This window comes from Drosophila suzukii, chromosome 3 (assembly GCF_043229965.1).
Source record: "Drosophila suzukii chromosome 3, CBGP_Dsuzu_IsoJpt1.0, whole genome shotgun sequence".
NCBI classification, from domain to species: domain Eukaryota; kingdom Metazoa; phylum Arthropoda; class Insecta; order Diptera; family Drosophilidae; genus Drosophila; species Drosophila suzukii.
In genome coordinates this window covers 2,582,759-2,596,292 of record NC_092082.1, presented here as the reverse complement: position 1 = coordinate 2,596,292, position 13,534 = coordinate 2,582,759, and the positions used below count along the sequence as shown (strand labels likewise).

Below are 13,534 nucleotides of genomic sequence, written 5' to 3'. Positions count from 1 at the left end.
TACAAAATTATCTAACCTTATATTTTGTATTACCTTGATTATATATTTCTTAATCTCCTTCCCTGGTTATCCCGCTTTTTCCAAATGAGTAAACAGACAAAAACAAAGCGAGTAAGCGGTTAAACAGATCGAGTTACAGTTTAAAACCCTTTGATAGTGAAAGTTTGACCTTGTCCTTGTCATGTTAACAATAAATTAAAGATCAATGAATCTGCCGCTTATTAGTTAAACTAGTTAACAAAATGCTGACGTAGTAAAATTTGCACAGCATTCGATTACTTTTATTTTTGTTGCCAAAATATCTCTTTGTGTTTGTGCCTCTTTTGTTTTTTTCTCTCCTACTGAAGACTATTTGGAATTATATATTCCAAATTAAATAAATTGGACTACTGACCAAAATATAAACCGTAAGTTTACCTCTTTATTTAAGCCACGTCTTTAGAACTCTTCAAAACAAATAGAACTTGGTGGCGGCTTTTCATTGATATCCAACAAGTGGTTTACCAGTAGTGGTGTGTGTTTGAAAGTTTGTTGCATGTGTTTTTGTTTTTACCGTTCTGAGCTTCCAATGGAAAAGCTCGTGGAAATGGAAATGGAAATGCCAATTGGAAAGCCCGAGGGAGTGGGCGGGGCTTTAGGGCTTTCGACGCCCACGCAGCCTTTGCAGAATTTCCACGGCTTTTCCTCCATATGGAAGGCACAGCTTCCTGCATTTAAAGCAGTTAGTTCAACAAGTAAAGTAAAGTGCGTGGCAGTTACCAGAAAATATAGAAAAATCGTGAAAAACCCCAGCGTCATCGCTTTAAAGTCAGTAATTGAGTGCTGAAGATAAGAGTCTTGAGACAAGTCTTATCTGACCGGGGTGAAGCATCAATCAAGTATACGCCATGTTGTTCTCGCTGGGTGAGTCAAAATGCACATACAGTCAAACTCCCCATGAAAGGAACTTTAGCTCTTAAAGATTCTTAAAGTCAAAAGCTGTTCTTAAAGCTATGAAGATGTCTTACTAATCCATTCATATCATACCATTAAAGTTCTATAATAGAAGTTCGTATTACTAATACGTAGTTGTTTGTTAATGTGAATAAACCTAAAAGTTGGTATGTTATAACTAAACTAAATAAATGTATCTCTTAGATATTTATAATGATAATAAGTAAAAGCCATTTAATGTGAACTAACTAAATGTGAAACCCACAAAAGAGTAGGCTTTGAAAAAACTGTTGAATAAATCAGATCAAGTTTACTGCTAAAACACACTATTAATGTTAAAATTCAAAAATAATCACTTTTAGCTTATAATAGCACTTCCCCTCTGGTAAAAAAAGTTCTTACCAAAGAAGTCCGCCTGCACCATCCCATTATTATGCACAGAACATTAAAGTCAAAGTCGCAATTGGAATGCCGCTCAGTGACAATAGTTTGAATAGACCAGAGGAATGCAAAATGCACCCCCTTCTCGGCCAGAAGCGAGCCACCTGGTGCGGCATACTAACCAGCATTCGTTGGCACCCAACCCCACTGGAACTGAAATCCAATCCGCATCAGAAAACCAAACAAATTATCCACAGCGAACTGAGCAATGTGTGGGGGGAAATCGCATGCGAGAGATTCCGTCGAGAGATTCGAAAAGCTCTATTTTACAACCGTCGCCGGGCGGCGGCTGGAAAACTTTAAATTCATTTGCGCATTGCACGCCAAAGTGTTCGGTTGTCTTAGCCCTAGAGTGCTTCGTGTCGTGCTAACCAGTGTAGTTAGTAACAAGTGTTTCTAGTGTGTGTATAGTTTTGGGGCAATTAACGCTGACCATTGTTGCATGTGAACCATTGGTGAACTATTGATTAATCAGTGCCTAGAACACCATGTCGAAGGATACGGACGTGGAGCAGGCCGTAAAGCCGGAGACGGGAGTTGTCCAGGTGCAGCCAGCGATTCCGGAGGAGCCACAGGTGACCACCCCCACGACGGTGTCCACAACTACGACGGTGATCGCAGTGACGAATGGCGAAAAGCCCCTGGACGTGACACCTCCATCTGGAGCACCTGCCACACCTGCAACAGCAGAACCACCTGCAACAACCATCGCTGGCATTGAATTGGCCACTCCGACGGCAGCAATCCCATCACCATCATCAACAGGTAGACAGTGAATGCCAATGTGAATGGCATTGGATTTTGGCTACCAGTTTGATGAGTGCCAAGTAAAACCCACAAGTCGAGTGTTTAATACTAGTAAAAGTTAAAGCTTATAGCAAAACGCATCGAAAGAGAGACTGCACTCCATCCATTTCCATTCACCTGCCCGCCCGCTTTTCACCCATACCCATCACGAACTGGCTGAATTTCACTTTGCTTTTCCAGACTTTGTTTATTTCACTTTTGCTGTCTTCGAGTCGAATTTTTACGCTTTTCCAAAGTCGTCATCTTTCTGGCCGGGTTTTACTTTCGGTGCCCATGTAGATTGTTCAAATTTCAAATTTTGCGCACGATCTGTTGCAACGCTTTGGTGATTTTAGCGTCTTTGGCACGCCCACTTAACCCTAATAATTAACAATCATAATCGCAATTAATGTGCCAATTAATTTCACTACACCAAAATGGAGCACTTCGAACCGAACCCATTGAATGGGGGGACGCGTGGCTGACTTACCAGCCTTTATAATTACGATTGCCAGCTACAAATGTCTCCGGCCCACTTATCAGTCAATTTACAAGCTCACACTTGGCCGTCTGGCTTTTTTGCAGTTCGTCCGAGCCTCCGGTTGGAATAAAAACATCATTTGCATACCAAACTTCAATTAGGGCTACAAATAGGGGCCTTATCGAGGGCATCTGCACCGAAGGGTTTACGACCAAAAGTGCATTGGAATAAGTTGGTCGTTATAAACATTCAAATATTAGTCCTGTTTTTTGTACTCGGTAGAATTCTTAAAAAAGTATACATACCACACCATCCATATGCCAATATTGACCATATGGAACTGCTAAACTTTCCTTATCCGGTTAAAAATAAATTCAACTTTAAGATTTTCTTTTAATAACACTTCGGATAAGATACATCCACAACTATTACCCATTAAATTAATCAAATTTATGGCTACTTTCACTTCCTGAACTTGTAGTAGAATGAAAAGAACTTTTAATTTATTTAATGTGTCATGCTGCAACATCAAACGAGAAAGAGAGAGATACGATGCTATTTAAAGCGATTTAATATCAGATGGCTGGACTATCTCGCGAACAGACTGATAACATATTTGCGCCTGCCATAAAGATAAAGTAAGGAAATTCTATTCCCAAATGTTGTTTAAATACAGGCAAATATTTACCCATAAATTAGGCAAATTAGGCATAATGAGTGGCCGATGAAAGGGTGTGTGGGTGTGTCCGAATGCCTGGGAACAGACCTTTTCCATAAATTTTAAACCAGCCGATATGAGATTGTTTATGCCATGGTATCGGATTTAGATGGCTGGCGACAAAGGAACTGTTTGTTTTCATTATGGGTGCAGCTGCCATTAATCCGGATCAGATGCATGGGACCCATAAAAATGGGTTCAAGAAAGCTTATATATTCCGTAAACTTCTGGTCGCATGCTATTAGCAAATGTTTAGGGGTTATTTTAATGTTTGGGCACAGACGACAGGTGGAAAATTGTAATTGAATAAGGTTTACGTAACCATAAAGTAAATTTATGGGATATATTTGAGTGCTTGAGATCCCCTACCCTTTTTAATACCCCTCTATATCTTTACACTTGCACGAGTTCCGCGATTAGATCGCCAAAAAATGCGTGCTCTGCGTAATGGGTTCTATTTATAACTCATCTTAACCAGCAAAATTTTATGGGATATTTCAGGCAGTGGCAAGGCCAACATGGATCCGGCGCTGATCAACTTCAAGGTGCTCTATGTGCTGACCCAGCTGTGCGGCCTGACGATGATCGTCCTGGTGGGCACCTGGATTGGCCAGCACTTCGGGGGTCTAGGGGGAACCTCTAATCCCGGCCTGGAGTTCAACTGGCATCCGCTGTTCATGACCATCGGCTTCATCTACCTATATGGCAATTGTGAGTACATATGCAGCGGAAGAGGTGCAACTCCACTCCACTCCCAATCGATGATCTTTAAAATGCTAATCCCAACCCACAGCCATTCTGATCTATCGTGGCTTCCGCACCACGCGCAAGAAGACTCTGAAGCTCACCCACGCTGGCATCCACATTGCCGCTTTTATTCTGACGGTGATTGCCCTGAAGACGGTCTTCGATTCCCACAACTTGGCCAGTCCGCCCATCCCCAATATGTACTCCCTGCACTCTTGGCTGGGTCTTTCGGCGGTGATCATCTTCTCGCTGCAGTATGTGGCCGGATTTGTGGCCTTCTTGGCACCTGGTCTAACGGAAAACTACAAGATCGCCATGATGCCGCTGCACATCTACTTCGGTCTCTTCGGCTTTGTGCTGGCCATCGCGAGTGCCCTGATGGGCATCACCGAGAAGGCCATCTTCGCCATGTAAGTCTGGATCAGGCAAAGATATATCACTTGACTAATCCATACCTCTTTCCCCAGCAAAAATCCGGCGTATTCCACTTTACCACCAGCTGGTGTGCTGGCCAATGTAATCGGAGTGCTCTATGTGGTCTTTGGAGCCCTGGTTGTCTACCTGGCCACTGAGCCCGCCTACAAGCGAAAGCCCATTCCCGAGGACACGGCCCTGCTAAACTCCAGTTCTGCCAACGAATAAGGACTCTATCCATGCCCCAAAACCAGCTGCAATGCTTACTTAAGCTAGAAACTGTGCACAAAACCAAACGAAACCGAAACCTGATCTTAAAGAGGGTGCTTTGTTGATGATGAAGGAGATGGAGATGCGTGTATTATCTGTAGCAAGTACATAACTTAACGACTATGTACAATTCGGAGTTATCCACATACGTATACTTGGATCACCAGTTGTGCTAGGAGATTTCAGCGAGTGCTCAAATCGTAACGTATTTAACCTCATGAACATTTGCTTTGAACTGTACGAATACATCTATCTACGTGTGTTATATATGCTTAAATAAATATATATATTAATACAAGTCCCCGTTGACTAGGATACTGCCAGCCTTTTGGCGCTCCTCCAGTTCATCCTCATCCTCTGAGTCCTGTTCCTCATCCTCCTGCTCTGCTCCGTCTTCCTCTTCCCCTGAGGTGGAAGACTTGGTAGCCTCGTAGCTCGGATCGAATAGCAGTGGATTGATAATCAAGCTCTTTGAGCTCTTCATGCTCATGCTAGCTTGGTCGTGATCCTGAAAAGTGAGATTCGGATCTATGACCACCAGATAGGTGGGCACCTTGCCCACTCCCTTAACCTCCGTGTGGGCCCGGTAATTGCAGCGGATGTTGAACTGCCGCAGCACCTTGGCCGTGTGCCGGGTCACCTGGATGTTGTCCAGCAGACCAGTGGAGGTCATCCGAGAGGCCATATTGACGGTATGCCCCCAGATGTCATAGTGGGGCTTCGAGAGTCCCACAACGCCGGCCATTACGGGTCCATGGGAGATGCCTTATCAAAAATGTGAGTTGGTTAAGAATAGAGTGAAAGTGATACCGATGGACTGGAAGAAACCCACCGATCTTGAGGCTGCCCGACTGAAAAGTGTCGTACTCTGAAAACACGTAGTTGTACCGAAGATCGTACATGATGCGGAGTAAGTCCAAGGCGAATTCTGTCATCACCAGGACGGCAGCATCTTGAACTAGGGCAAATGGCTGGCTGACAGTATCGCCACTCATCTCATCGTCCTCAGTACTACCAAAATGAACAGTCAGTACTGTAAGATAAAGTATTATAAATAGTATATGTAGGATGAAGTATGTAAAAACAAGATAATCACCGCTAGATCTGCGCCTAGTTTCCGACTCCGCTTCAGGTGGCTTGACTGGCATGTCAATCGAGAAGTCGGCGTAGTGGTCCACCTCGAGACCACAGGCCGCCATGTAGGTCCAACCCATGACCTTGATCTTCTCGATCTTGTACCTCATTTGGTAGTTGACCAGGAGGTCGTCGAAGCAGCAGATGATCTCGTGCAGGATCCTCAGACCCGCCGTGTCCGCATTGAAGTTCTCGATGGAGGCGAACATCACGGCCACCTTGGAGAAGGTCTCGGAGTAGAGCTTATCGTTGGGTCGCCGCACCTTGTACACCTCGGCCACGTGGGAAGGCAGGATGTTGGCCATAATTATCTTGATGGAGCGTAACTTGTCATCAGTTTGTTGGTGAGTCTCCTCATAACACACTCGCATGCTAGAAGGGAAGGTTTAGTAGGGGTTCTAATGGATCTTTTCTCACCTACAAAAATGAAACCTTCTTGAGATAGTTGATGTGACGTTCCCGCAATATTAGAATAATGAAGAAGGCCACTAGGTACCAGGTGTGGGCATAGTCCGATTTCAGACCCAGATCGGTAGTCTCCGAGCGCTCGAAGGCGAATCCATAGTAGAAGTGGACGGTTCCCAAGTGGAGCCCCACGATCAGAAGGCCCACGATCATCTTTATTATAAGCGGGCAACCCAGGATGACAAATAATAGACTAAGCACAATAACCACTGAATAGGTCACCGTCTAAAGGAATCAGAGTTATTTGGGACACCATAAAGGTACTGTTTTTATATGCAATCTTACCCAGGGTCCAAAGCATTCCGCATAGGACTTTTCATTGTGCAGGTGGGCATCAATAATACCCAGCTCCAACTTGGCTACATCACAGGAAAACTATATCATATCAAAACTATGTTATATCATAATATACAATAGATATAAAGAAAATACCCACCACAACCTGCGAGGACATGACGTAGAGAAGCAGCAGTACTACAATGGTCAATGGAACTCTTACGAACAGAGAATCCTCGATGCGTTCCGAGATCCTGAGGAGCCAGCGGGTTAAGAAAAAAGAGGGCTGCGACATGGGTGTAAGTCTTTTACATTGCCGTCTGAGTTTCTTATACCCAGCAAGAAAACATAGGATCAGCAGCAAAAGTAGGATTCCGAACATTACATAGAGGTCGAAGTAGTCCGCCCTACGGGTCATAGAAAAGTCATATCTTTCCATTCCTCCTTGGGAACTACTTACCTTTCGATCCAGTTAATAGATAGTATCGCCAGTCCGGCACAGAACATGACAAGCAGGGTGTACTTCATCATCAGATCGGGCTGGTTGTGAAAAGCCCATTCAGTCTTCCAACGGCGGAATACGCACAGAAAAAGGCGAATCCTCTTGTTGAACAGGTACTCCTCGCTGGAAGCATTTTTCTTAGAGGACCTGTTCCGCTTGCAGTCGAGGAAACAGTGGCCAACCGTCATTTGTTCCACCTCCTTCATCATCTCGCGCTGCGCTTTTATCTGGATCTCCTCGTAGTATCCAGAGTAGCTGAGGCGATATGATGATATGGAGGCGTTGCTGTAGTCATTGTCCAACTCCCCAGGCTCCACTGCATCGGGCAGTCGGCTGCTGACCAGGTAGGTGCGGATTCCAGCTTTCTGCAGGACGGGATCATTCCTAGCCTTTTCGGTTCCATCGATGAATACATAGTGCTCGTCCAGCATGTTTAGTGTCCGTTGGGAGACGTGCACCAGTCCCGGAAGTCCGGAGGTCTCCAGGTGATTGGTAATATCCACGTCTTTAGACCAGGTGTCAAACTGCCATTTGGTGTGCCCAATGATACCCGCAAAGACTTCACCAGAGTGGACCCCGATCCGCAGATTGATGGCCAGGTTGCGCCGATTGCTAATTTCCTGTGTGATTTTGATCATCTCCAAAGCCTGATCCACGCAGCAGGAGGCGTGGGCGGGGAAATAGTTGGGAATGCCTGCCACACAGTTGTAGGCATCACCCAGGAACTTGATCCGCATCGCCCTGTTGCGATTGGCAGCAAGGTCAAAATTAACAAAAAGGTCGTGCAGGATCTCCACAAGTTGCGGTGCCTCCAGGGTAGTAGTCAAATGTGTGTAGTTGACCATGTCAGCCACCAAAATGGAAACCTCTGGATAGGGCTCCAAGAAGAGTTTTCTATAAGATAAGGGTTTTAGTATCGTACTTAATAGTTATAGTTATACTTATAAGCGCACCGTGAAGTAGACATAAGGGGAGTGATATTCCTATCCTGATCCTCGATACGGTTGCAGATTTCCTCCTGCAGTGTACGAACCATTCTGCGAGGCAGGATTGACTCCAACAGGGCCTTTTCTTTTTTCATTACAGTCTAGGAAATTATTTTTTGTTCCGTAATAAAAAGATTTTTTTTCTGAGAACAAATGTACCTATAGATCTCACCTGGTAGACAATGTTTTGGTATACCAACTGGTAGCGACTCAGTACCGAGCGTCTAATACCATAGTCCCGAATTATAGTAAAATACGAGAATATTAAATTAAGAATAAAGAGATATATAGCATAGGAGGCGAGCAGGGCAAAAGAAATTTGGTCGTTGAGGTACTGCATATATAAAACGAAGCAGACATAAACTAGGGAAACCGAAAAGCCCAGGATATATGCTGAGCAGCCCCTAAAGAATGCAATCGGTAGAGCCATGTAGATATAGAGCAGCACCAAGTGATCATAGTTGGGCACTGTGGGGTAGGCCGCACCACGGTGGATAGCTCCTAGGAGGTCCGAAAAAATGTCTGCGGAGAAATATCTCTGAGGATTACCTAGAAACTGTCATAAAAAGACACCAACCCATAAAAGTTAGAAAAAAAGCCATCAACCATGAGATGACCATATGGATGGTCGACGAAACGTCATCCTGCATGCTGCCTATCATTATAAATGGAGTAAATATCATTACTGCAAAATAGGGGACCAATGAGACTAGTACAACATCCTGAAGGAAGAAATTAAGTTCATTTTCAAAGGGGGGAAACTATAGAGATATATTTACCTTGAGTAACGACAGCAACAGAATAATGTGAATGATCATCAGTAGTTCAATGTGCCACATTAATCGACCCACATTCGATATCATTGCCATCTCCCGAAGACGAGAACATGCCGTTTCCAAGCGGAGACTTCGACACTTCTTCTGGACTTGGAGAAATGCTAAGAAATAAGTGGTGGGTATATGCAAGAAGGGACTACTTACTTTTAAGTGCCGCCATTCCATTCCCTTAATGGTGCTCAAAGAGCGGTAGGCCACCACGTCCTCTTGGTAATACGGGGAACTCATTTATAGGGTGAAAATAGAACTTACGGGAAGCAATTGGTAGTTAGATAATATTTTATTAAATGCTGATTACGCTGCTATTCTGACTTATGAAGCAAAGGACAGATCAATACTTAGAATGGTAAACCTCAAGAAAATATAAAGTTCAAATTATACCACTATTATTTCAAATTAAGTTTTAATAATCATATTTTCTAGCCTCTTTTTCGTCCATCCACTCAACGGATATTAGGCTAGATTTGCTTTTTGAATCGTCGCTTTTGTGGTGGGGCTGGAACTGTAGGTTCTGGCCCAGGGCCACCAGGTAAGTGGGCACTTCTCCCACGCCCTTCACAAACGTCTGTCCCCGATAATTGCACCGGATGTTCAGGTCTCGCAGGATGTTGGAGGTGCTCTGGGTTACGTGGATGCCATCCAGCACACCCGTGGAGCTCATTCGAGAGGCCATGTTGACGGTGTGACCCCAGATGTCATAGTGCGGTTTCGAAAGTCCCACAACGCCAGCCATCACGGGACCATGAGCAATACCTGAAATCCAGGAGTTATATAAAAATCTATTTCAAGCACGGGGGGAACTTATACCTATCTTCAGGCTGCCAGTCAATATGGAGTCCTTCTCAAAGAGCACACCCTTGGACCGAATCTCCTGCATTACCCTTAGCATATTTAAAGCGAATTCAGTCATGACCAGGACTGTTTTACCGACCTGGTTTACTGATGCCATGGAGGGGTTCCAGGGGCTGTCAATCTCATCATCATCCTCATCCATAGGGGCAAAACGAACGGAAGCTAGGAATGAGACCAAGAGAGTCTAAAATAAAACGTCTAAAAGATAAAGACATTACACTTACCGGATTTCTGTGCATTTTCCATATCCAGATTTGTTGAGACTGGGACACTGATCGAAAAGTCATCGGAGTGGTCAAGGCCACAGGCAGCAAAGTAGGTCCAACCCATGACCTTGATCTTCTCAATTTTGTATCTGCCCTGGTAATTCATCAGAAGGTCGTCGAAGTAGCAAATAATCTCATGGAGAGCCCTCAGACCGTATTTATCCGCCTGGTGATTCTCGATGGTAGCGAACATCACTGCCACCTCGGGGAAGTTCTCGTAATACAGCTGATCGCTTCTCCGACGAGTCTTAAATACCTCGGCCACATGGGAAGGCAGGATGTTGGCCATGATGATCTTAATGGACCGTGTTATTACTTTGGTCTCCTCGTGCTTCTTCTCGAAACACATGCCCATGCTAAAAGGGTGGGTTACCTCAAATTGGAATTAGTATTCACCTACTTACAAGTAGGACGCCTTCTGGATGTAGTTGATGTAACCTTCGCGGACCAACACCACGATGTAGAATGTCACCAGGTACCAGGTGTGAGCTAAGCTCGATCCCACGCCCACGTTGGTGGTCTCCGACCTCTCGAATGCGAATCCATAGTAGGCGTTGACAGTAAACACGTGGCAGACGAGAATGACGAGGCCAACAACCATCTTGATGATCAGCGGTACTCCAACGATGACAAGCAACAGACTGAGAACAATGATCACTGCATAAGTCACTACCTAAGGAGATTAGACAAACTGTATTCTGAAAAACAGCATCTTCTAAAGAATTCGCGATTTTGTATATAAATTGAAAGGAGTTTAGAAATACGAGTTATACGAATACACCTAAGCATGGCCATCATCTTCTGAAAAATTCGCTGTTTTTTCAGCACCAACGAGCCTAATGTATGTGTGTGATGAAAAAATGGCTTCGCTTTTCGGAAGATACCTACCCAGGGTAGGAAGCAAAACAGCTTGGGCGTAAAGTTGTGCAGCTCCGAGTCTATAATCTCCAGCTCGAGTCTGGCTATATCACAAGAAAACTAATGTGGAGAAATCAGTGACTTAAGAACGTTAGGGAATACAAGAGCTACCTACCACTGCCTCCGAGGACATGGAATATAGAATGGACAGCACAGCGATGGCCAGTGGAACTCGGACGAATATGGACTGCTCGATGAGATCGGAGAGCTTGAACAGCCAGCGACTCAGGAAAAAGGAGGGCCGTGTCAAGGGCGTGAGTCGACGGCCTCTTAGCCAGAGCTTCTTATAGACTGCCACGATAAGGGCCAACAGTATAACAAGAAACAAACAAAACAGTACGGTGTAGTCGTAGTCATCAATCCTAAGGACCAAGCCAAGAACGTTAAACCTCAAGATCCTGTCAGTTATGCAGACTCACTGTTCGATTAGGTCCATGGATATGATCATAAATCCAGCAAGGACTACCATTATCAGGCTGTACTTCATCAAGAGATCCGGTCGTTTGTTAAAGGACCATTCCGTTCTCCAGTTTCGAAAGGTGGTGAAGGGGTAGAACGACTCGAGATTGAACCGGTACTCCTCGTTGATGTTCTGTTTAGCTTTTTCATCTTTAGGTCTAAACCTGCACGACTGGACTCGATTCACTGGCATGTGCTCCACCTCGAGGATCATCTCCCGCTGGGCCCTAATCTGTATGTCCTCGTAATCCTCCCGGAAATTGAAACGGTAGTCATCGCTCAACGAGAAATTTTCATCCTCAAAATCATCGGGCTCTTCGTAATCAGGCAGACGACCTTTGATCAGGTAGGTACTCAGGTTGGCCTTTTGCAGGAGAGGATCAACTTTGGCCGTGTCGGTACCCTCCTCGTAAACATAGTGATTGTCCATCAAACTCAGGGTCCTGCTGGAAATGTGCACCATTCCCGGTAGTCCACACGTCTCCAGGCGAGTGGCGATGTTCACGTCCTTCGACCAGATGTCAAACTGCCACTTGGTGTGTCCAATAATACCCGCCAATATTTCCCCGGAGTGCACCCCGATCCTGAGTTCAATCTTCCGACTGCGGCGCTGACTCACCTCCCGGCTTATATCAATCATGTCCAGAGCCTGGTTCACGCAGGCATTGGCGTGGGTGGGGAAGTAGTCCGGAATCCCAGTGACGCAGGTGTAGGAATCCCCCAGGAACTTGATGCGTGTCGCCCTATTCCGATTGGCAGCCAGGTCAAAACTGACGAACAATTCGTGCAGGATGGACACCAGTTCGGGTACTTCCAATGTGGTGGTCAGGAGCGTAAAGTTGACCATATCCGCTTCTAGAATAGACACTTCCGAATGGGGTTCGACGAACAGATGGCTATATGACATAATCTACTGTCTATTATCCCCTTTTCACATCGATCTGTCCACTGTCTGCCGCCACACGCACAGTACTCACCGAGTTCTTGAGAAGGGGACTAGACCATTTGGATCGTCCTCGATGTGACTGGTAATGGCATCTTGCAAGACGCGTGCCAGCATAAGAGGCATAATGGAGTCCAGCAAGGCCTTTTCCTTTTTCATGGACATCTGATATATCATGTTCTGGTAGACCAACTGATAGCGACTGAGTACCCCACGCCTCATGTAGTACTCTCGAAATCCCGAGAAAAACATGCAGATCAGGTTGAGGAAGAAGATGTACGTCGCATAAATGGTCAGCTCCCAAATTTTGTAATCTTCTCCATTTATCTTCATCTCCATCCACACCGTGTAGGCAAAGTACACCAGCGAAACGGCCAGGCCCAAAAGGTAAACTCTTCCGTTTTCCACAAAGGCAATGGGAAACATTAGATAAACCATAACAATAACCACATGATCGTAACTTGGTACCAGCGAATGAGAGGTAAAGTAACAAATGGGCAATATCAAATCTGGTGGAAAAGGTGTTAAGTATACACGGGATATATATATGATCACAAACCCATTAATGTCAGGAGAAGAGCCATCAGGCAGCTAGTCAAAATTGCTGTACGATCGTGGTGCTCGGCATTGGGCTCGCTGCTGGCCATCAAAATGGGAGGGGTAAGCAACATCACCGCGAAATAGGGCAGAACAGTGATCAAGTCGATGTCCTGCAAGGAATTTCTTAGGAAAATCACTTTTTCAGGGGAGTACAACCCACCTTGACCACGCTGAACAGCAGAATCACGTGAATAAGCATCAGTAATTCAACGACAATTAAAATCTGGCTCGCAAAGGCCACTGAAATCAAAAGGCTGTGACGATTGTAAATGCCTTCCAGTCGTAATTCGCGACACTTGTACTGAAATTCTATTAAGAAATAATAGAATAGATAATAACATGGTTAATATACCCGCAGGAGTTTCCACTCCAAGCCCGGCATGTTGCCCAGGGAACGATAGTCAACCTCATTTTCGGTGTAGCCTGGATCCATTTCAGAAGTGTTTATAGCAAAGTTTAGTTTCAGACATAAAAGTAAAAACAACCTTCTGAACTGTTTGAAAGAGT

General features: G+C 44.9%; 3 protein-coding genes across 6 annotated transcripts; 1 reads left to right on the top strand and 2 right to left on the bottom strand.

Annotated features, from left to right (window-relative positions):
* Positions 1-117: 117 nt before the first annotated feature.
* On the top strand, positions 118-5,088 carry LOC108013102 (plasma membrane ascorbate-dependent reductase CYBRD1). 4 transcript variants are annotated; one of them, XM_070996517.1, is made up of 5 exons: positions 118-407; positions 1,857-2,139; positions 3,861-4,070; positions 4,153-4,516; positions 4,574-5,088. In XM_070996517.1, exons 2-5 carry the CDS (start codon positions 1,863-1,865, stop codon positions 4,746-4,748), a joined length of 1,026 nt encoding a protein of 341 aa, XP_070852618.1. In that variant the 5' UTR covers positions 118-407; positions 1,857-1,862; the 3' UTR covers positions 4,749-5,088. The 4 variants fall into 4 exon arrangements, with proteins under 4 accessions (XP_070852618.1, XP_016934239.2, XP_016934238.2 ...); XM_017078750.4 differs by lacking the exon at positions 1,857-2,139; XM_017078749.4 differs by lacking the exons at positions 118-407; positions 1,857-2,139 and adding an exon at positions 745-903.
* LOC108013105 (adenylyl cyclase X E) lies at positions 5,080-9,285 on the bottom strand. Its single transcript, XM_017078752.4, has 12 exons — positions 9,134-9,285; positions 8,933-9,073; positions 8,731-8,875; positions 8,326-8,675; positions 8,121-8,254; positions 7,126-8,061; positions 6,826-7,072; positions 6,675-6,764; positions 6,346-6,614; positions 5,887-6,296; positions 5,623-5,823; positions 5,080-5,555 (listed from the first exon to the last, which is right to left on the bottom strand). Exons 1-12 carry the CDS (start codon positions 9,215-9,217, stop codon positions 5,080-5,082), a joined length of 3,483 nt encoding a protein of 1,160 aa, XP_016934241.2. The 5' UTR covers positions 9,218-9,285.
* Positions 9,286-9,374: 89 nt separating this feature from the next.
* Positions 9,375-13,503, bottom strand: LOC108012599 (adenylyl cyclase X E). Its single transcript, XM_017078017.4, has 11 exons — positions 13,380-13,503; positions 13,188-13,328; positions 12,987-13,137; positions 12,462-12,936; positions 11,445-12,380; positions 11,141-11,387; positions 10,996-11,085; positions 10,512-10,780; positions 10,066-10,463; positions 9,797-10,003; positions 9,375-9,742 (listed from the first exon to the last, which is right to left on the bottom strand). The coding sequence occupies exons 1-11, from the start codon at positions 13,458-13,460 to the stop codon at positions 9,393-9,395; spliced, it is 3,345 nt and encodes a 1,114-aa protein (XP_016933506.2). The 5' UTR covers positions 13,461-13,503; the 3' UTR covers positions 9,375-9,392.
* Positions 13,504-13,534: the final 31 nt, after the last annotated feature.